At 30.6% G+C, this 23,485-nt stretch overlaps 3 protein-coding genes across 3 annotated transcripts; 2 read left to right on the top strand and 1 right to left on the bottom strand.

Annotated features, from left to right (window-relative positions):
• Nucleotides 1–3,210: 3,210 nt before the first annotated feature.
• Nucleotides 3,211–6,201, bottom strand: LOC25490017 (protein WHAT'S THIS FACTOR 1 homolog, chloroplastic). Its single transcript, XM_024779147.2, has 2 exons — nucleotides 4,746–6,201; nucleotides 3,211–4,008 (listed from the first exon to the last, which is right to left on the bottom strand). The coding sequence occupies exon 1, from the start codon at nucleotides 6,134–6,136 to the stop codon at nucleotides 4,841–4,843; it is 1,296 nt and encodes a 431-aa protein (XP_024634915.1). The 5' UTR covers nucleotides 6,137–6,201; the 3' UTR covers nucleotides 3,211–4,008; nucleotides 4,746–4,840.
• A 7,033-nt stretch (nucleotides 6,202–13,234) lies between these two features.
• Nucleotides 13,235–14,088, top strand: LOC11432431 (ethylene-responsive transcription factor ERF017). The gene has a single exon (XM_003603199.3). It carries the CDS (start codon nucleotides 13,252–13,254, stop codon nucleotides 14,068–14,070), a length of 819 nt encoding a protein of 272 aa, XP_003603247.2. The 5' UTR covers nucleotides 13,235–13,251; the 3' UTR covers nucleotides 14,071–14,088.
• Nucleotides 14,089–21,728: 7,640 nt separating this feature from the next.
• Nucleotides 21,729–22,786, top strand: LOC11433502 (ethylene-responsive transcription factor ERF017). Its single transcript, XM_003603196.3, has one exon. The coding sequence runs from the start codon at nucleotides 21,748–21,750 to the stop codon at nucleotides 22,465–22,467; it is 720 nt and encodes a 239-aa protein (XP_003603244.2). The 5' UTR covers nucleotides 21,729–21,747; the 3' UTR covers nucleotides 22,468–22,786.
• Nucleotides 22,787–23,485: the final 699 nt, after the last annotated feature.

The following is a 23,485-nucleotide window of genomic DNA, read 5'->3' as shown; positions in this document are numbered from 1 at the left end:
GTCCATCTTAAAAGAAATTCTTAAATAAAAGTCACATTTCAAAATACTACATATACTTATTATTATTTATTTAAATATAACTTTTATCATTATTATTAGTTTATCTTGAGAGATAAGAAGCTAAAGTTTACAGGTTACCCTAAAATCACTTTGTTGAAAAAATTGTTATTCAACCTTGGTGATCTAGGTCCGATATTCTGGTACACCGCAAAAGAAGCTAAATTTAGACACGTCTATACACAATTGTATTTTTATGAATATTCATACACAATTAACACATTGAATATATCAACTACTTTTTTTAATAAATATGAAAATGAAAGAGATAAAAAACTTGTAATAGAAGGCAAGCAAAGTATGTTATTCTCTGCGACACATGATGAATTAATGTCGCTTATTAATGTAATATTAAATATTTGTTTTCTATGGATACTCTCTAATTAATAGGCGTATATAAGTACTCTCAAGTCTCAACTCAAAATTGTTTTAGTTTGCATTTGAACTCGTGACCTTTCCATCACATCACAACAACTTTACCTGTTATATCAAGGCTCTCCCTTCACTTTGCCTTCATAATAATAATGAATATATTAATACTTGATAAAGCTAATTTGATAAACTTATATTCTTTTTATTTCATTGTAATCTTTTTTTAATGTGTATAATAAGCAAGGGTAACTCTCAATATAGAAAGGAGGGAGTATATGATTAAGTGGATGTTTTAAACATGTAGTTGAAAACCACCGTAATTAGAGTCTTTGACATCCTAGTGACTCCACATAGTATTCCCACAGACTTCGGTCCTTTAGACCGTCTATGAGACTAATCTCCGATTAGATGCTTAATCAAGACACAGTTTAAAGTCTTTCGTCCCTCTCCAAGAAAAAGTTTACTCTACGGGTATTAACTTTATTCCTCCCTCACAAGATCAATGCTGCTAAAGAAATTGAGCCCAGCCACTTGGATTATTTAAACATATATTTTTAAAAGCATTATTTAAACATGAAAGTTGAATTCCAAGGGGTCAATGAAAAACATAGTTTGAGGTTTTATGAGCCATTCAAAATCTTAGACAGAGTTTGCATAATGGCTTATTGTTGCAGTTACGTGAGACTTCAAGGTAGCATCCAATTTAAACATTTCCCAGCTTAAAAAACTCCACCTTGGAGGCTTGGACTCAAGACACGATCATCTTAACAGAAGATTTAAATTTTTATCATGATGCAACCCCTACCAAACTATTTAAGTACTACCATATCATCATAACGGTTATATCGATGCGCTATAACCGTTATTTGACAATATTTTGTAATTTGTACTAAATTGTATATTGTATAATGATAGAACTAGAGGTTCTTTCATATAATAATAGAGTTTTGTTCAAATTCTGATATACTATAGCAATATAGCGCCGCTATAGCCATTATTTAACAAAATTAATCATATAACTAAGTAAACAGATTCAGATTTTGCAACAAAAAAAAAAACTATTTAGCCAAGAACTTCCTAATGTCACGTGAATACAGTACAGACATATTCAAGTTCCTGCAACAGACACTGCCTTTTAAAATAGTTGGCAAAGCAGATAGGGTAGTAATGATTTGGAGACTCACCATCCATCTAGGTGAAGCAGTGAAGTCTCTTCCATTAAATTTTGACAGAGACTTACAGCAAGATAGGAAGCAAAGTAAATATGACCAATAATGAAGACCATAGCAGGAAAAGATGAGGGTTGATTCCAACCAACTTGCCAAAGTTGAATACAATCCATAATAGTAACGTATAACAAAGAAAAGTACAATAAAATAGATAAGCATCACTTACCTGTCACATTAAATTAATGATTTGACAATAACAGGACAAAGATTTGCTCTGCTTGACTTTTGGCCATGTTAGGACGATTGACATTCTAACTTCTCAAATTGAATAAAATGGAACATCAAAGAAACCATTGACCAATTCAATATACAGTGTTTAAAAAATTGGATCGGAAATCGAACTGGTGAGATCTTTGGGTCATGGTTCAAGCGGTTCAACCATGGTTGAACCAGATGACAAATAAATAAATATTTAAAAAGTAAATAAAAAAAAAAAAGCTGTAAGAATAGTTGAACCCGCTGCGGTTCAACTAGCTCATTCCGGTTCAACCAGACTAAGGTATAACTAGAATTAATCCAATTGTCGAACTGACCTAGTTTTTAAAACATTGAAAATATCCAAATAAATTGACCATAACTTGTCGATGCTGACTAGCATGTAATTTTAGATTTGTCTGTTAAAAAGGTTTGCAACTTCTGAACAAGAGATGGTCAATCCTTTCTCAATTTTTTCCATGTCACAAGTAATCAAATCATTCCCTTCACTAAATATATATCCCTTTGTGAAAGACACACTAATCATCTTTGTTGAAGCAAATTTAAATCCCATTGAGCAATTAACATCACACCCTAGACTTTTAGGCTAATACTAATGTTTGACAGGGCCTAAAAAATATTGGCCTCAAATGTGATTGATTAAATGATCCCCTCAAGTAGCTGATTTGCATATACTTAAAATATAGGGAAATTACATTCACATCCCTTTGAGGTTTCATTAAATATCGCATACAACTCCCTCCAGTTTTAAACTCAACACTCACCTCCCTTAATTTTCCAATTGACATAAACCCCCGCTTGTCCTCTGTTAAAAAACACTCACACATTACCATTCACCTGGGACTCTCCACATTAAAAACAATAATAAACATTCAAAATCCCCCACTAATTATCTTTTCTTCCTTCCATAATTTTTCTTTTATTCCCTTAGTCATGCTAATCGAACACAAATTTCCAGGTTTAACAATCTTCTCAATGAAACATTGCCTCATCACAGTAACCCCACCTTGACTAGGTTCATATCAATCATTTTTTTTTACCAAACAAATTCAAATTCAATTCTTTTGAATCCCCAAATCTGGAACAGATTGGCCTGCTTAAGTTTCTTCCCCGAAGATAACGAATCGCGAGATCCCTCTGTTCATTATCTTCTTGCGACAACAGTGACGAGCAATCGGATCCGCAACAATAAAGCGGAAAAACTGCTTTACTCCGATTCATTCGGTGAAGCATCTTCGACTGGGACTTGTGACAGGAAACCCTTGTCATCCAGTGAAACAACACCAAATGAAGCAGCATCGTAACTTTCTTTTATTTTGGAGAGTCCCTGATTGGTTTCCCTACCGCGGACATCAAATTTTCTTACTGAACATCACTACTCACAAAAAATTATATGAAATCAACCAGTGCAGTAAACCAAACTAATGATTAATGCACTTTAAACCAATTCCTTTCCATGAAAAGATAAAAGATATCGGATTTAGATTACACACAGTTACTGTGTGCCGCTGTTGTTGATTTCAGCCATCCAATCTAGAATCAAATAGTTGAGATTTAATTTAGTGAAGGTGTAATGTGAACCGACCGATCTCAAGTCGATGGCCGAGATCGAATGCAGCGTGTAACCGTGAGGTTTTTTTAGAGCTATGGATCGAGGTCCAAAGATGTCCTGCATATCACACTGGTTTATGTTGATAATACAGTCATCTTAACCTCTGTTGTCAATAGCGGCCTAACGCGGCGCGAAGCGGCTGAAAACAGCCTAGCGCGTCAGAACGCGACCGCATCGCGCGTTAGGCAAAAGCGGCTGAAAACCGGGTTTCGCGGCCGCTTTTCGTGGAGCGGGAGCGGGTCTAACGCGGCGCGTTTCCGGGTCGAAGCGAAATTACAGAATTACCCCTCACTTAAGTGACATTAGAAGGGTTAATTTTGTAATTTTCAAAACCCTATTTCTTCACTTCATTCCATCGTACAACAGAACAGCCGCTTCTTCTCTTCTTCTCCCAATTCAATCGTAAAACACAAAGTTCTTCTCCTCTTCTCCCAATTCAATCGTACAACAGGTTTTCACTTCATCTCTTCACTTCATTCCATCATCTCTTCACTTCATCTCTCAGCTGCCCAGATCTTTCACCTGAATGAGGCAGAGCACATGAATGATGGTGGAAGTGGAAGTTATGATGAAGATTTTCATGATTATTGAATTCGAAGTTTTATTTATGTTTAGTACTTTTGTTACTTTAAACTTTAGAGGTTAAAGTGTTTGCTACCTTGAATTTTATTAGTATTTCTTGCAAGTATGTTCTTATGTTTTGCCTAAGACATGTTTTATTTCAAATTATGAATTGAGTAATATTTAAGTTGTTTTAGTATTTCTTTTTCAACATTATAGTATTTTAGTATTAAATATATTAGTGTCCGCGTCATGTAAAAGCGCCCGCGTCACGCCCGCATACCGCGCCGCGTCAATTTTTGGGGTGGCCGCGTCGCGCTGCGTTTCCGCTTTGACAACAGAGATCTTAACTGGGTAAAGATAGAACCATCTAGATACGACTACCAAATTTATCAATCCTCTTTAGTAATATTAGAGCCTAGAATTAATCATGTTTTGTTATTAAAGATGCATTTAATTATCCTCCAAAATTATTCACTCCATATTTACTCTTCAGCTGAACAAGAAAAAACCATGTTGTCTTGGTTTTCCCATGCCCAAATGTCCGGAAAGAAAAAAAATGTCCCTCCTACCATATAGCCATTAATTAACAACAATGCATGCAGGTACAAAAACAACCTTTATTTCGTATACATTTTTTCATGCATAAAAGAGATCAAGTTTGTTGAAAGATACAAAGCAATGCAAAATTGACTTACAAAGAGGTATTAAATTGCATGTTCTTGAGGTAACTGAAGTTTGAATTGAAATATGACAAACCTCCACCTCAATAAGTTATAAAAAATTGACACACTCACGAAATCCCTCTAACATCCATCTCAGAATCGTCCTCAAGTAAAGGATCCTTGTACTCCAAGGTATCCTGTTGCTCAAGCTCCACATTCAAGTCCTCCACATCGGAATCACTCTGAAGCAAACGCAAACCATCACCGCCTTCCTCATCACTATCACTATCCGCCTCAAACTTCTTCTTCCTTCCTCTATAACCAACAAGACTAAGAAGCTTCTCCCTCCATAAAAACAAAGGAGATTTCTCAATCAGCTCCGAACCTTCATAAGCTTCTGTCAAAAACACACTAAACCTTTTCCCCCTCTCAGAAACGTAAAAAATACCACAATGTTTGAGTAAAAGCCTCATCAACTTCTGAGGCATAACTAACTCCCAACGAAAGTGAGTAAGGTGATCTGTCACCAACCTCTTCTCAACTGTAAAACTAAGCAATTCATGCATAACAGCAACAGCCCTCTTATCAAATTCTAAAGAACCCGGTTTTAAACCCTTCGCATCGGCATAAGGAGACAAATAAGTCCTCTCCTGAAACATTTTTATCTTTTCACCATAATAACTATGCACCCTTTTAAAATTTGCAGGAAATTTCAAAGGAAATGGCAGAGAAAGCAAACCCGGAGTATGTTCGGTTTCGGTTACCCCTTCCAAAATCATCTTATTCTTCTTCTCAATCTCTGTGATAGCCCATTCAGAATTCCAAGAAACAAGCTCCAAAAACTCAACATCATCAAGAGAAGGCTTCACCACACGAAAAAGCTGAGGATACTTATGCACCCAATGAGTTCTAAAATCCATTGGCAACCCAAAATCTCTTCGAAAATGCGCAATTTTATCCAACTGAACACGTTTATCAACAGACATCATAAGCAACCTAGTAACATATTCAGCAGCTTTATCTTCATTTTCCTCAATGACCCTTTTGTGTTCTTCCATCAAAACTTCAGCTTTTTGAGTCAAACCACACCATAACACCCCATTACGATCCTTATAGAGCTCAAAAAGTTTTGGGGTTTTGCGAAGAAAATCAGAGATTCTGTGAGGTTTTGGAAGGCTGATTTGTTTACGATAATGTGAAAGGGATCGAACGGGAATAACAATTTCTGGTTCTTGTTCGAGAAGTTCTATTAAAAAAACGATTTTGGATGTTATCTTCCATTTCTCTGTTGCTGCTTCGAGTTCGTGAACCCTTTTCTTCTTGCTTCGATCTTGTACTCGTTTGCTTGTTGTCATCCATCGTTCAAAATGCGAATAACAGCAATTTTTTCTCCATGAATTGATTGCTATGAATCCGAAACGCATTGAATTTGGGAAGGTTTTGGTTTATGCATTTGTGTTGTTGTTGAACTGGTTCAGGGGTTTTAAGAGGTTGAGGGTATTTTCGTCAATAAAAGAGGTTCAATGTGTTTGCTAAGCCCAGATATAACATAACATGATTGGGCTGGGTTCTTCCTCTCTTCAAAAATTACTTTTTAACGTACCAAAATACTAAAATACTTCCCATGACAGTTAAAACATTTTTTAAACATTCCTGCATATATATTTACAACATTTCCAGTTAAATGCAGTTTGAAACATTTGGTTTAGAAAGTTTAGACCTTGAGTAACGTGACAACAATATCAGATGTGAAATCCTTGTTTTGATCCAATTTAATTTAACTTAGATATTTTAGAGCATGAGTGAGTGAGCATAAATTAAAGGATACATAATGATGTTGTGTTGTTTTGTTTGTGAGCATGTGCACACATACATGATGCATAATGGGGTGGGAAAAAAAAATCAAAAAACTGAACCCAACTCCTGAATTGAACCCAACAAAAAAAAAAACTGAATCATTACTAGCAATTAAAATTAGTTCGGTTCGATTCAAAACAATTTGTTTCAGTTGGGTAACTAAAATTTGATTTCGTTTGTTTTTTATATGAGCAGTGCTAGACGGTGCGAATGGTTTTTCCCGTAAAACACACGACCGTGTAATTGAATGGACAATCCAACACTCTTGTGCTATTTTTTTCATATTAAAAAATATCATATTCAAACCCGACTAAAATATTTTTCACACGTTGCCACTAATTGGTTTGACAGCACATTCAAGTAAAACCAAACTCTTAAACTATAGAAACAAGGGTAATTTTACCAAATAATAATAATAATAATTTTGGTTTTAAATGTGTAATAAGTAGTCACAATAATTTCTTAATGTATCAAATTTTTTAAATAGTTTCAGAAACTATTTTGAAATTTTGATACACTGAGTGATTATTGTAACTAATCATTACGCATTCAAAGACCAACGTGACATTTAAAATTTACCGCAATTGCTTCTGAAACAGAGATAAATGTAAAAAAATTACATAAACTAAACACATAGTCGTAACTTTTTCCAATATACAAACAATTTGAGCAAATTACAATTGTTTAGATGAATTTATCCATGTATCTCAATGCCACAATATATTTCAGTATAATTAAAATAGTCAAAGGCTTATTTAGTTGTGTGATAAAGGAAAAAATAATCAAAACATCATTATTTGATTGTTCGTGTGATTCATGCGAATAGGTTGTCGTACCAAGTAGCATTTTTCTTTTTATATATATATTTTGTTCAACGGTATCAACAATAACAGTTCAGTTCATTTTGGAACAATTTAGTTTGGTTTAAAACAGTTCGATTCAATTCGAAATGCAAACAATTTGATTCAATTCAATTATTTTAAATTTTACAAACAGCAGTTCACCCCAATTGCATATATATGAGAGACGTGAAATAGAAAGGCAGTAGTGAAGAAGGTGGTCACGTGAAGGTCCTATCTTCCATTGTATACCATATTTTCCATGTATGAATGGGGTATGAAGTCAATATTTCTGATGATTTCCTCATTCCGGGTAGGTGTTGTCTGGGGGAAGAATTGTTTTATTTTTTTTAATAAAGTTATTGTAGTCCGTAAGTATAGTTCAATTGGTAGGAACATGCATTATTATATGTAGAGACAGGTTCGAATTCCGGACACCCCACTTATTGACATTTAAAAATGTAAATTCTAGCCACTAAACTACTTGACCTAAAAAAATGTTTAGACCAATAATGGGCTAATTTAACTTCTTCTTTTTTTAATTAAAAAAACTTTAAAGTTGAGACCAAAAGTGGTCCTTACGAATAAAATGGTCTCTATTTTTAGTCTGACTTTTGGTCCCTATAAAAGGGAAAAAATTTGGTCCTTGCTTTTAATTCTATATTTTGGTCCCTTTAAAAAAAATTAAATTTTACTTTTAATCCCTCTAAAAATTTTTTAAAAAATTTGATCCATCAAATATTTCTTATCATCCATTTTGGTCTATTTTTTAATAAGTGTTAAATTACTGTTATTTTTTATAGTATTTATCGACTTTTTTTGCAAATAATTCAGTAAAATACACTCAATTAAATAGAAATATCGTTTATATTTGTAAACAACGACAGAAAACTATTACGTCTATTTCTCATACATTTTTATACGTTTTGAGCATGACTACGCCAATATGGAGCAAAAGAAGGCAATCACATGCGCCAGAAGTCAAGCCATAGCAGCAGAAAGACATCCAATGAAAAGCACTATTTGCTAGACGAGTTGAGCAATGTGAAAGCGAGCCAAGACGGAGAGTTCTAGAATGCAAAGCTTAGGACGGTTCTCATAATTTAGCGAAAAAAAAAAGTCTTGTATTTAAGAACGGATGTAGTAATCACTAAAATATTCTCTACTACAATAATCATCTTACTTTGCATTGGAATATGCACTCATATTAAAAAAAAATTGAGAAATGAATGAGTATTTAGAATTAATAATGATAGAGTTGAATTTGATGACTTTTGCTTATATTCCATGCCACCAAATTTAATTCATTTTATGTTTATAAATAAGATTGGGGAGAGCCCATGATATTAATTAGAGTGAAAAATTGAAAAAAAAATTGTTTATATTAAAAATGTCAATTCATTATAAAACAATTTTTTTTATTAAACTGATAACAATTGTGAAATTGAAGGAGTACAATTGGTAGTTTTATTACTTTAGCTGAGTACGTGTGAAAGATTGTTGTGACCATATATAAAGTAAGTCAACAAAAGACCAATCTACTAATAGCTCCTCTGACTTTTTGAAAAACAAATACTATAAGAATTGTTTGTTTTTGCATTGATAATTGTTTTATGATAAACTAATTTTGTGGGGGATAAATTTTGCATCACACATAAGTTTATTTTTACGGTTAAATCAATAGATCTCATATTTATATCAAATGAGATATAACAAAATTCATTATAAGTTTATTTCTACAGTTAAATTAGTATATCTCATATTTATATTAAATAAGATATACCGAAATTTATTGATACAATGATACTGAGATTTATTGATACAATATAAAAACACAATTGTGCATATTGCAAAGCTATTTACTAGTGACTTTAGACAAAGCTTTTAACATTATAATGTAAAGTTTGTCAAAAGAAAAAAATAAATAGTGATGTAAGTATTAAAAACAAATTGATATCGGCTGAAAATCATATACGACTCTTCGTTTTATGTCAGATATATTTTCAAAATGTACTTTGAAAAACTTGCAATAAGATAATATATATATATATATGTATGTATATGTATATGTTTATTGTTGAAAAGAAAATGTTAATGTGAGTGTCGTTTCCCTCGAAAAAATATGCGAGTGTCGTTAAAACACTTTTATTTTTTGAAAAAATAATAATATTAAACGTGCACCAAATCGTTGTACAAATAAAGTTTCCCTTCAGAAAAAAATAATCATAAAGTTTTTGTAGAATATAATCATACGAATTTAATGTAATTTTTTTTTTTCTAAAAAAATGTAAAAAAATTGTGCCTTTTTTTAGGTTCGTAAATCCTCTTCTTTCTTTTTTTTACTAATTTTTGTATTTGATTATTGTGATTTGATTTCAATATTATGTTAAAATAATATGAGTTGTGTCAGAGTTTAGCTTAGTTGATAGGGACAATCCATAATATATGTAAGATTCGGGGTTCGAACCCCGACCACCACAAAAAAAAGTAATAATATGAATTGTTTTATAGTAAAAAAAAATGAATGCTAACAACACACATTCTAACTAATATGAAAGTATCCTTCAAGTTGAAAGAAAATAATTTATCAAACAATTGGATAATCGACAATTTTGTTTGTGTTGGATGTGTAGTAAAATTGTATGATATAGAATTGGAAATGACAACATTAGAAAGAGCTGGGGTAACACGGTATAAAAGATGGTTGAAAATAAGTTTCGGTGGTTTGTGCAACAAAGAAATGACTTGTAGATTCTATAATACAAAGAGTAGATGAGATTGAGGATAATGAAATCATTAAAGGCAATGGAAAATCTAAAAAAATTATAAGAAAAACTATTAAGAAAAATCTATAGATTAATGAGTTGTATCGAAATATAGTTTATGATTATATTTATTGATGTTATTTGATTCATGTAATCGGCCACATTCACTTAGATTCATTTTATGATAGAACATATTGTCGTCATTGTTGTTGTTGTATTCTAGTCAAAGCCAGGAAACATGCATGAAATTGATTAGAAAATCGAAAGTACATCTAGATGACGTGTGAGCCACATTTTGATTTGGTTTTCGTTCATAGGTTGGTTCGTAAACTTTATTTGCGAGTTTGGATGTGAAGGGAGAGGATAACTTTGGAAAAAAAGGAAGAAACAAGTGGAAGAAGTGGAAGATTTTTGCGAGAAAATGATTTTGGTGGTTCATTTTTCTTCACGATACAAAATACTCTCTATTGGAGTACCTCAAAAACTATATTGGAGGAGGATTTTGGAAGGTTTAAGATGGTTTATATGAATTCTACAAATTTAATATATTTTGCTATGATATTCTTAAAATTTGGTTGCTAGAGACAATGCATAATATATGCAAGGTCCGGGGTTCAAACCTCAGCCAACTGAGCTAAGCTCGCAAGGACAAAAAAATATTCTCTTTCAAAATATGTGAAAGATTTCTCAAACAATTTGTGAAGATAATTTCTCAAACAATTTGTGAAAATAATTTTCCCCATAAATTTGTCTTAGTTTTCTTTTGGTAGATAAATAAAATGACAATTGTCATTGGAAACTTACACACACAAATGGAAAAACATGAGTTTAAACTCCGATCACGATGTCGACCTAACAATTTCGGTATTTTGTATTAGTTGAGCTAGTTTTAATTGATAACAAAAAAAACTCTTTAAATAAAACAACTGTTTTGCATTTTTTTTAGTATAGAAATATATATTGAAAATTTTAAAAGAATTATTTTTGTTGTATTTTGAATTGCATCATCTTTAGCTAAAAAATTTCTTCTTTTCATCACAACGAATCACTTTATAAATCTCTTTTATCCTCGTGAACCAACAAAACTAACACAAAATTTAGAAAACTAAACTAAAAAATATTTTCACATAATATGGATCGCATGTTTATAGTTTTCTTAAAAAAATCTTTAAAAAAATGGTTTCCTTTTTTTTTTAGAAAAAAAAATGATTTTCTTAAAATTAAAAGTAAAACCTTAATTTATTTCCCGATAAAATTGTATCAAAACAATCTCTAGACCAACTAGGACATATTTGTTTTTTTCTTTCTTTCTAACTCACTATAATTAGAATTTTTGACCTTCAATAGACGCACCAAAATATCTCCACAACATAGACCCTTTTGATCCAGTATGAGATCAATCTTTGATTCAGCAAGGAGACATCAAGTCTCCTTTTTCTTACTAGGGTTAAACTAGCAAAAATTCTTTAATAATACGAACTTATACACTATAAACTAGCAAGAGAGAGAGAGAGACTTAATTGGTAAGAGAAATAAGTTCAAAATTCTATCACCAGTATGGAGACGTGCAAACATTCTCTAAGCAATATTTGAGTTGTAAGACTGGGCTCAACTCATAAACTATCTTATATAACTCGTTGAATTGATTCAAATGAAGAATTTTCAGTTTTGGCAATGATCATAACCTATGGGAAAAGAACAAAACTGGATGTAGCCCCCATTGACATTGTAGAGATAATGGGTGTGCCCAGAAAGAGGTGTTATTTTAGTGAACTCTCTTAGAGACAAGGACAGCTTGGGACGTACCTGACCTTTGTGGTCCCCCCATGAGAGTCACCCATGATGTTATATATTGTTTGTCAACATCATTCTACAACCAATTTTCCCCACGTGCTCTATATTTTATGTCAAGCCATCATAGAGAGACAAAGAAATAGATGAATTTTGTAAAAAAAACATTACTCATTCTGTTCCACGACCAATATCATATCTTATATATATGTAAAAATATTGTCACAAAATGAAAATCTTTTTCATTTTTGAATTTAATATTAATTATTTTTCCAACTATATTTCAAATCTACACTAGATTAATATATTGTCACAAAATGAAAATCATTAGTAATATTATCTTTTAGTTTTTTATATTTTTCTGGTTTCAAAGAGTCTAGCTGTGAAATAATAAATGTATTTACATCTTTATCATTTAAATTGTACAATTACGGGTATGTTTATAATTGTATTATTACCTCCATCCCTAATTATAAGACCATTTTGAGAAAAAAATTGTCCCGTTTTATAAGATCCCTTTGGTATTTTTGAGTACATTTATTATTTCTTTACCAACATACCCTTATTTATTTTACATCTTTTTCTTCAATCAACAATAAATATTATGTTGAAAACATAAATTAACTCTCCATCTTAAGTATAAAATTGTAAAAACAAATTATATACAAATTTAATACTACAATCAACTTTCCTAATCTCGGTAATTTTTGCAAAAGACTCCTATATTTAGGGACGGATATTATTGTATATAAATCAAAATATTTTAACCAAATAAGATTATAGTAATTGTATAATATTTTACGTATTGTTGTGTCTTACTCCTACTGTAATAATATTTATGAACTTATTAATTAATAATTGAAATAAGAAAAATGATAAAATATTTTATATAAAAGGTATAATTGAAAGATAAAAAATTAGCCTAAAATCATATCTTCTTTATTTTAGGGGGTTATTATCTCATTTATATATGGTATAAATATAGAGGAATTCTTGACCAACAAAAAATATAGAGAGAGGAATTGATATATACTTATGTGAAAGGAATAAATGTGAAATATTGGTTGAGGAGTAAAAAAAAAGTAGGACCTACCGCGTCCTCTTACTAAATGCACCACCCTGCCTGTGACTTTAGAAGCATAAGTCCATTTGCTACTGCACACTCTTTTTACGCTCATTTCGATCAACACGTTTAGAGCTAAGACCTTCATTGAATTCAAATTCAAATTCAAAATCCAAGTTATTCACACACACGAACCATCATCATTTATAAGCAAGCACAACACAATGAATTCTCCAATATTAATTCAAATTAGCTATACCCACATAAAACATTATTATTATTATATGAATGTAACTCATATACTACACATGGATCATCATCATCATCATGTCACTACTGGTCAGGTTAAAACTCCACCATCATCATCATCATCTTCTACTTCAAGTGGAAATAATGATAATAAGACTGAGAAGAAGTACAAAGGTGTGAGATTGAGAAAGTGGGGAAAATGGGTATCTGAAATAAGGCTACCAAATAGTCGTGAAAGAATATGGTTAGGATCATATGATTCAGCTGAGAAAGCAGCTAAAGCATTTGATGCTGCACTTTATTGTCTTCGTGGTCGTCATGCAAATTTCAATTTCCTTGATACACCTCTCAATTTGGATATCAATGCAGTTTCTAACAATTCGCTTACACCACAACAAATTCGAGAGGTTGCTGCAAATTTTGCTAACAAAAATCCACCAATTATTGATAATAATAATAATGGAAATAATAGTAATGTTCAATCCAATATGGTGACGGAAATTGGTGGCTCTTCATCTACAACTACTATGTATAACAATGGTAGCACGATTGATTGGACATTTTTGAACATGTTGGATGGTTCAAATACTCATGATGCTAATTTTGTTGGGTCTGATTATGGTCTATTGTACTCTGACCTAGACAAGATGATGCATTCGGGTGAGTTAATGTATTCCATTCCACCACCACCACTTTTTGAGGATTATCAGAACTTATCATCAGTTGAAGAATATGATGATGATAATGGCGATCCTTTTTCTCATCAATCATTCCTTTGGAACTGGAATTTCTGATTCTTGATCATATATATATATATATATATATATATATATATATATATATATATATATATATATATATATATATACTTTTGCATGCTAAATTTTACTTTTAACTATTTACAGCCTCTCTCTGATTAGTGATTGGTATAATTTGTTTTTTGCTACCATATTGTATATGGTTGTTTGTTTCTTAATAACAATAACAATATCAAGGACAGGTTGGTCATACATATATACACACCATAAATATTTGTAAGTGACCTGGTTTATTTCTTGCTACAACGATCTCTTTCCATTGATTAGCACTAGCTACCAACTAGAATATGCTTTTCCATTTTGTAATAAATGTTTGTATTATTATTGTTGATCGATGATCATTTTGAACCATATGTTTAGTTTTACTATAGCTAGCTACTTCAAGTATATCTCAAAATCACTAAAAACAAACTATAGTATGACACTGTCAACTTTAAGTAGAAGTTTACCGTCTTCCCCACGTTCTTAATTATAACAAAAAAGAAATAGATAAATTGAGTTTTGGAGCATTCACATTCGTTTTTCATGTATATTTTTGCCAGACCGATACCAATTGAGCTACCATCTGAGTCGTAAAGGATAATAATAATATTATGAACTTCTAATTAAGAGAAACTATATCAATCAATTCAAAAACTGGTCCACATATATTATATAAGATATTTCTCTACCGTAAAAGTCGCTCTACAAATCAATATAAAGTCTATCCAAAAAGCAAATACTAGTAAACATGAAAATTAGAATCGGGATACCCTAATATTTTTAGTAAATTTTAATAAATTATTATTTTGGTTCTCAATTTTTTATTATTATACAATTTATTTTTATATAAAAAATGACAAAGGTCCACCTTTGGTTTTTTATTTTTTAGAAGTCCATATTAAACATGCCCTTATAATAGATCAGTCCATAGAATCATGTACATTGATTAAACCATAGTAATTTTTTTTTTGCTCACTCTCTTCTCTCCTTCTCAAACCCTAGCCGTCGCCCCCTTTCTTCTTCTTCTTCTTCTTGTCAGAGGGGTGATTTAGGGTCAACTTTGACCCAAAAATCACCCCTCCGATTTGTTTTTCCTTCTACCTTAATTGAATAAGTGATTTCACATATTTTCTGTTTTCTTTCGTTTGTTTTTGTGATTTCGTCGTCTCTAAACGACTTTGTTTGTTTTGATTTTCCGTCTTTGTGCGGTGTGTTTTTTATTTCCCGTCTTAGTGCGGTGTTTATTTGATTTAGGTTGAAAGATTAACTTTGAACAAGAGCAGATCCGATCAATGAAAATGACTTTGGCGTCGTCAACGTTGCAGATCCGGAGACATGAGGATTCCGGAGACTTGAATATAGTCATATTTGTAGGCATAGGTACCTTGCTGTTTTATGCTATTAACATGGATGATGTGAGTTTGTTCACAGATTCATGCTTTTTGTTTTTAGCGAATTTGGAGTTGTATTGTATCGATGTACTTTATCAATTTGAATGAATGAATATCATTTATTTTTGTCAAAAAAAAAAAAAGAATCATGTACATTTTTTAAATATTCATAACATTAAGATCCTAGTTATTTGAGAGTATCCTGCATAGTGGGGTCGAATTTGTTAGTTTACACTTTACAATTATATTTTCATAAGTTAAGGGATTAAGTTGTTATTTTTTAAGAAGCAAGTTAAGGAAGCAACTTGTTTAACTTACACAAAGTAAGGGATCAAATTGATCGGATTTAAATTAAAAGATTAAACTGAATGTTTAAAATAAGTTATGAGACTAAATTAATTAACCGAATTTAAAGTTAAGAGATCAAATTAAACTTTTAAAATAAATTAAGAGATAAAATTAATACAATATAATAAATAAACACTCTTTCATACAAAGTCAACAGAGTGCCCTAAAATATGATATTCAGTATTCACATCAACTAATCAATTTATAATAGCAATGATCAATCCCCTAAAAAAAATGCAATGATCAAACATATACCACTCGATTGGAGTACGTGTGGAAGGTTGCTGTGATCATAAATAAGATGAGTCAACAAAAGACCAATCTACTGCTACCTCTTCTGACTTTTTGAAAAATCTAAGCTTAGATTTTGAAAGAATTGTTTGGTTTTTAAGATGATGTAAAATTTAGGTGAAATGCATCTAAAAATCTTTTAAGTTTTTCGTTTTTTTTAAAGTGATCTTTTAAATTTCAAAAGTCTCAAACAAGTCTTTTTAGTTTTTGAATCGTTTCAAACAAGTCCTAATGTAGATAGCATAGTTGGTAATTGCTTCCTTAAACTCATCTTTGATACCAAATCTGGCTTCTAACACCCACTTAAAATTAATCGTCTTTTTAGGCATGGCAAATGGTGGATAATGCTCTTTGTTGTTATCATCTGAATCATCACCATCATCCTCTAAAAGGACTTGTTTGAAACGATTCAAAACCTAAAAAGACTTGTTTGGGACTTTTGAAACTTGAAGGACTTGTTTGGGACTTTTGAAACTTAAATGATCACTTTGGGAAAAACGAAAAACTTAAAGGACATTTAGATGCATTTGACCTAAAATTTATAGCCCGCCCTAGTTTTCTAGTGAAAGAAACTCCAACTTCTCTCTAAACTTTCTTTCTCCATCGTTCATCGAGGAGGGGTGGTTTTAGGTCATTTTTTGACCTAAAATCACCCCTCGACATCTTTTTTTCCCCTTTTCTTTCAATCTGTATAAGTGGTTTTCACATCTATCAAGTTTTTCCTTTTGTGTTTTTTGTGATTTTGTCGTCTAAGTGCGGCATTGTGTTGTTCGTTGTCTTGTGCGGCATTTGATTTCGCGTCTTGTCGCGGTGTTTGTTCAGTTCCTATTGAAAGATCTGCATCAATCAATTACAAATTCAACCAATAATTTGGACGTCAACGTTGCAGATCTGAAAGAATGAGTATTTCGGTGACTTAAGTTTTATCATATTATTTGTAGGCATTTTGCCGTTGTATGCTATTAACTTGGGTGTTGTGAGTTTGTTCGCAGATTCACCCTTTACATTTTTAGCGATATTTGTATCTGATGTACTCTATCGATTTGAATGAATGAATATCATTTTGTTTTTGCCAAAAAAAAAAAAATATGATTTAAAATTTGTCAAAACATTATGTAATGATGTAAACCTATATTAAAGCTAAGATCTTGCTAACAAGTGTCTTAAATGTATTATTTAAGGAACTTATATGAGAAAATTTTGTCCTAAAAATACAAGATAAACACAGGTAAAAGTTATAACTACACAATTTTTAATATAAAAGTTACTACTTTTGTATTATCTTAAAAAAAATCAGAAAATAAAGTTGTGAATTTATCAAATATCTCAAAAATTAAGTTTATTTTTTTGACAAAAAATAAACCACGTTATAAACTATAAGACTAAAAACGCTACTTTTTTAGGGATATTTTACAACATTTTTTTTAGGAAAGGGATATTTTGTAACAATGTACTTGCAAGCAATATTTGAGTGGTAAAGATGAGCTCAACTCATGATCTATATGTGTTTTTGTTGGGTGAATCGGATGTAACAGCAAAGATTAATATCTCAAATTAAGTTTTTATGATTGAATTAAACTGATAACGTCTGATTATCCTACCTATATAACTCGTTGGATTGATTTGATTCAAATAAAGTATTTTTTGTCAATTATTCTAACAAGTGGAAAAGAACAAAAATGGATATGCACACAAATAGTGGGAGTGGGACGCACCTGACTTGTGTGGTCCACCAATACTAAAAAATCGCAAAAGAAGAGACACCCATGGTATTATCAATTTGTTGTCAACATCGTCCATCAAAAACATTTCCCCACGTGCTCATATATATATATGAGTAGTGTTATTTGAACAACCATATGAGATAATTTTTGTGATAACTTATTTTCTCTCTTTTTTCATTGGTCAAAAACAATGGAGAGAGGAAAAAAGAAGAGGGAGAATAAGAGGATAATGTGAGTATGAGAGAGAAAGTTGTCAAAAAGTTGTTAGAAAGTGGTTGTACAAATATCATTTATATATATATATATATATATATATATATATATATATATATATATTTGCTAGAACACACCCTCTAGTTTTTATGTGGGAGTGTTTTAACAAGTTATAACTAAAAAGTTAATAAATACATCTTTGAGGTGTATGTTGCTATAACACACATTCTAACAAAAATAAGTGGGTGTGTTTTAGCAAGGAGTATTTTAGCAAGTAAATAACTAAAAAGTGGTCAAATACACCTTATGATGTAGCTTTGCTAAAATACTCCCACATAAAAACTAGTAGGTGTGTTCTAACAAACCCTATATATATATATATATATATATATATATATATATAGAGAGAGAGAGAGAGAGAGAGAGAGTCGGTCAGGATCCATTGACACCAGGTGTCAACAGATTCGTTGACACCAAATCTTAACCGTTGATTTCATTTGATCCAAAGGTTAATGTTTGAATACTTAAAAGTATCATGTACCATATTTATTGCATTTATTGTGATTTTTATTTCCTTAATTTGTTGTACCGGATTCTCTCTCTTCTCATAATGAGATTGTAACTTGTATAATTGTGTTCTATCAGAAATTGGTAAGAAACAATGGGTGGAGAAATGAGGCTTGCACGATACAGCAGCCTCAATCATTTTGAATTCAAAATATTAATCAAGATTAAATTAACAAGCATTATTATGTAGAAAAATGTATGCATGCATCTTGTTTTATTGAACTTGTTGAACAAGTAGAACATCACTTCCATTCATCAGCGATAATAAAGAAGGCCATGATTTATGCCAAATTGTTTTTTAAATTGTTGAACAGAACTTTGTTGTTATGAATTTCATGTCCTCAATATTTACAGCTGACTTGCCATGATTTATGGGAAATTATTTTTTAAATTGCTTTCGTTCATTTATTTTCCTTTAAATTTTCAAATAGTAGAAAAACAAAGAAGGTCATTTTAATAACATAAGATTGTATCGAAAAAAAGAAAAAAAATAGCATAAGATTAAGAAGAAGAAAAAATGAGGGTTATAGAAAACGAGTTGTTATCTATAGATAGAAACGATCGGCTCTTGGCATTGGAACAAAATGAAGAATGCGTAATTTTTTTTCTAAGTTTACCTTTTTTTTTATTTTTAAGAAAAACTTTACCTATGTTTGCTGCACACATAGAACAAATTTATTAATGCAATATAAATCGCAAATATAGAAAGAGAAAACCGACGAAACAAATTAGGAAATGAAAATCGCAAAAAGATATACTACATGATAGTCTTAAGTGGTTCACATGATATTCTAAATGAACAAATATAAGCCTTTAGATAAAAAGAAATCAACGGTTAAGATTTGGTGTCAACGAATCCGTTGACACCTGGTGTCAACGGATCCTGACTCATATATATATATATTACCAAAATAAAATATATTATAACGCAAAAGGTTATTCATCTCGCACAAGGTGTACTCGATATTTTATTTTATATAAGCACAGAGACAAACAAAAAAAAAAAAACTATTTGTAAGAAATTTACTCACTCATTCTAACCACAATAAGTAAATGATGAAATGTGATAGATATTGTCTAAAAAGTAATAGAGTTGATCCTTCCACGCGGTCTTACTAAACACATATCTTTGTATGAGACTTTACGGGTATGTTTGGAAGAGAAAAGAAAGTAGAAGGAAAGATAGTAAAAAGAATGATTGTTAAAGGAATGAAAGTGGAAAGAAAGTGAATGAAAAGTAAGTTGATTATTTTGGTTGTTTGGTAGGAATGAAAGTGAATGGATTGTGAGAGGAAAGAAAGGTATATATTTATTCAATGACATAATTACCCTTATGCAACATAAATATAAATGTTTTATTTTAAAACATATATTTTTTTGACAAGATAAGGCATGCATTTATAATTTATAAATATTTGTACTTAGAAAAATATTAGTTACATTAGAAGCATCAATGTCATATGTGTTTAACTTTAAAAAAAAAACATGTTAGTGTATATTTTAGAAGAAACAAAAACATTATAAAAAAGAAATAAAACATGATAGGAAGCAAGGGAAAAAAAGAAATATAAAAAAAATTGATGGTACAGTAACTTTTTCTCCACTTGTGGGAGGAAAGTTTTTGTGTGGGTCCCCGTCTGAATTAATCTTTCCATCCACTCTTTCATTGCATCTAAAGGAAGAAAAGATTATTGGAACTTGTGCTTCCATTCCTTCACCTATCTTTCCTTACTCTTTCTTTAGAACCAAACACAGCCTACAAGTATAGGTGGGAATAAGTTGGAGTGAACTAATTTTACAAGTTTAAGTTTGCCTTGTTTGAAAAATTCAAGGCCTAAGTTTAACATAGAGCCGAACATAGACGTATTTTTAAACATAAATATGATTTTTTAAAATCATATATATGACATGTTAGTCTACCAATTAGATCCATATCTTATATGAATGTATTTAAATAAATAATATAATACATGTTTAATTAGACTAATGAGTTAATGGACCAATGGAATAAAACTTAATTTTTGATATTTAAATTAACATTTTAGAAAATAAGATTGTATATGATAACTTTTAAAAAAAAATCATAAAAACATACTTGTATTCTATTTTTTTTTTGGTACAACTTCTGTTCTAATTTATAATAATACATTTAAATATATAAAAAATAACGTAGACATATAAACTTAAAATGTTAGCAAAAAAATTTGAAGGAAAAAATGTTAGAAATTTTTTTATTTTATTTAAATTATAAAATATAATAATATAATAATAAACATTATAAATATTCATTTAATTATGCCGACCAAATATGCCAAAAAAATATTATTATTACTTGTAGATTGACTATTTAAATAGGTGTGATCTACATTATCCTTGATGAATTGGGTGTAATTTGCCCCTAATGATATGTATGATTCTATTCTTAAACGACAAAAATTGATATCATATGTTGAATTGATGAATAAGATGAATAATTTTGATGTTATTGACATGAAAATCATAACTAAGTATTAAAAAAAATCTTATCGGTGAGGCCTACATGAAAAGTGCAGGTAATTTATCCTTAATGATAAGCAGGATTCGATTATGAAACGAATGAGATAGAGACCATATGTTGAATGAAGAATATGAAAAGTTTGATGTTCTTAAGATGAAAATGGTCATTGATTATAAGAATAAAAATAAAAATAAAATTTTTTTTTTTTTTATGAGGGTAAATTGCCTCCAATTCAAAGAAGAGATAAGGTAGAAAAAATCATTAAAGTTTGCTTCATAAAAAGTATAAAAGGAATGTCAACAACACTCATTTTTGAACACTACTCTTCAACACTCACTCTTTTATTTGATTATCCATTAAAATTTAATGTTCTATTTTCAAATACATAATGATTTAAACCAATAAAAAAAAGTTGATTCAAGATCTGGTGCCTATTCTCACTCTATCTAGAGCATAAGTTCATTTGCTACTCCACGCTCTTTTTACGCTCTATTTGATCAACACGTTTAGAGCTAAGACCTTCATTCAAAATCAAAATACAATTTATTCACACACAAGAGCCATCATATATATATATAAGCAAGCACAATACATACAATATAAGAACAAGATAATATTTAAGCCAAAATAAACTTATTATATGAATGTAACTACTACTATACTACACATGGATAATCAAATCACCACCGATCAAATTAAAACCTTATCATCATCTTCTTCTACCTCAAGTGGAAATAATGATAATAAGAACAAGAAGTACAAAGGTGTGAGATTGAGAAAGTGGGGAAAATGGGTATCTGAAATAAGGCTACCAAATAGTCGTGAAAGAATATGGTTAGGATCATATGATTCAGCTGAGAAAGCAGCTAAAGCATTTGATGCTGCACTTTATTGTCTTCGTGGTCGTCATGCAAATTTCAATTTCCTTGATACACCTCTCAATTTGGATATCAATGCAGTTTCTAACAATTCACTTACACCACAACAAATTCGAGAGGTTGCTGCAAATTTTGCTAACAAAAATCCACCAATTATTGATAATAATAATAATGGAAATAATAGTAATGTTCAATCCAATATGGTGACGGAAATTGGTGGCTCTTCATCTACAACTACTATGTATAACAATCGTAGCACGATTGATTGGACATTTTTGAACATGTTGGATGGTTCAAATACTCATGATGCTGACTTTGTTGGGTCTGAAAATATTGGGGGTTTCTATTCTGACTTAGAAAAGTTGTATTCGGGTGAGCTAATGTATTCCATTGCACCACCACTTATTGAAGAACACGATGATGATGATGATGATAATGACCCATTTTCCCATCAATCATTCCTTTGGAACTGGAACTTTTGAGTGTGACAATGAGTTTGTCAAAATTACACCGTGTTTTACAAAAAATACCAAACATGCACGAATTATTATGCCTCTAGGCTGGTTGTGTGTAATTTCTAAATTAATAACAATAAATAATAAGAATGGCTGGTTGCTCAATCTCAAACCACAATCACATATTTCTCATAAATATATAGCAAATTTCCGGGTATTTTATTATGTGATCTTTATGTTACGTTTATTAACAACAGGACTTGCCAACTAGCGGGAATGGATTTCCTCTAGTGTTAGAATCTTTCCTGTTTTCTTCGGTGTGTGTGAGTATTTAGTCAAATAGAGAATAATTAATTGTTGTATTTCATTCGCTTTCCTTTGCTATATATACTTATAGCATGGTCCTTTTAGTTTTTCTTCGGTTTGTATGCGTTTGTAAAACATTATAAAATTCCCTCTATGAAATTTGTAAATTTTTTTACTATGAGATGCACTAAATATAAATTAGTTAAATGATAAAACTCAAGATATAAGTAACGAAAATCTAAAACTAAAAATTAGAGTCTCTTTAAAACACATTCCAAAAACTTTTTTGCTAAACTATTTTTAAAATTACATTTTTGGAAACTGTTTGAATTTTTTTGTTTTGGAAACTAAAACTAAAACATGTAAAATGATAAATATTGTGAGAAGATGATTTGTATATTTCAAAAATTGAAAACATGTTTGAAGAAAAACATGAAAAAATATATGTTGATTTAATGATCTAAGAAATAATTTTCTTGAGAATAAATACATTATTTTAAGTAATATAAAAAATAATATAGTTGCTGACATATTTTTTAAGAAGAATATAGTTGCTGACTTATTTACTACATGGAGGCCACCTGGTTAACCCAACATAGTTTAATCAAGACCTTGTTTGTCTCGTAAGTTAAAAAAATAAAACAATATTAATACAACTATTTTGAAATAACCGTTGGAACAATTTTCTCTCATATCTTCATTGAACTCTTACTTTTTATCTTTTTCTTTATTATCTTTA

The sequence above is a fragment of the Medicago truncatula genome, chromosome 3, assembly GCF_003473485.1.
Source record: "Medicago truncatula cultivar Jemalong A17 chromosome 3, MtrunA17r5.0-ANR, whole genome shotgun sequence".
NCBI classification, from domain to species: Eukaryota; Viridiplantae; Streptophyta; class Magnoliopsida; order Fabales; family Fabaceae; genus Medicago; species Medicago truncatula.
Note: the sequence above shows the minus strand (reverse complement) of the source record. Positions and strands in the feature narration are given on the sequence as shown.

Bases quoted from the DNA above. Each gene is read 5' to 3' on its own strand.
- LOC25490017 (XM_024779147.2), bottom strand. From the start codon at position 6,136: ATGCGTTTCGGATTCATAGCAATCAATTCATGGAGAAAAAATTGCTGT.
- LOC11432431 (XM_003603199.3), top strand. From the start codon at position 13,252: ATGAATTCTCCAATATTAATTCAAATTAGCTATACCCACATAAAACAT.
- LOC11433502 (XM_003603196.3), top strand. From the start codon at position 21,748: ATGAATGTAACTACTACTATACTACACATGGATAATCAAATCACCACC.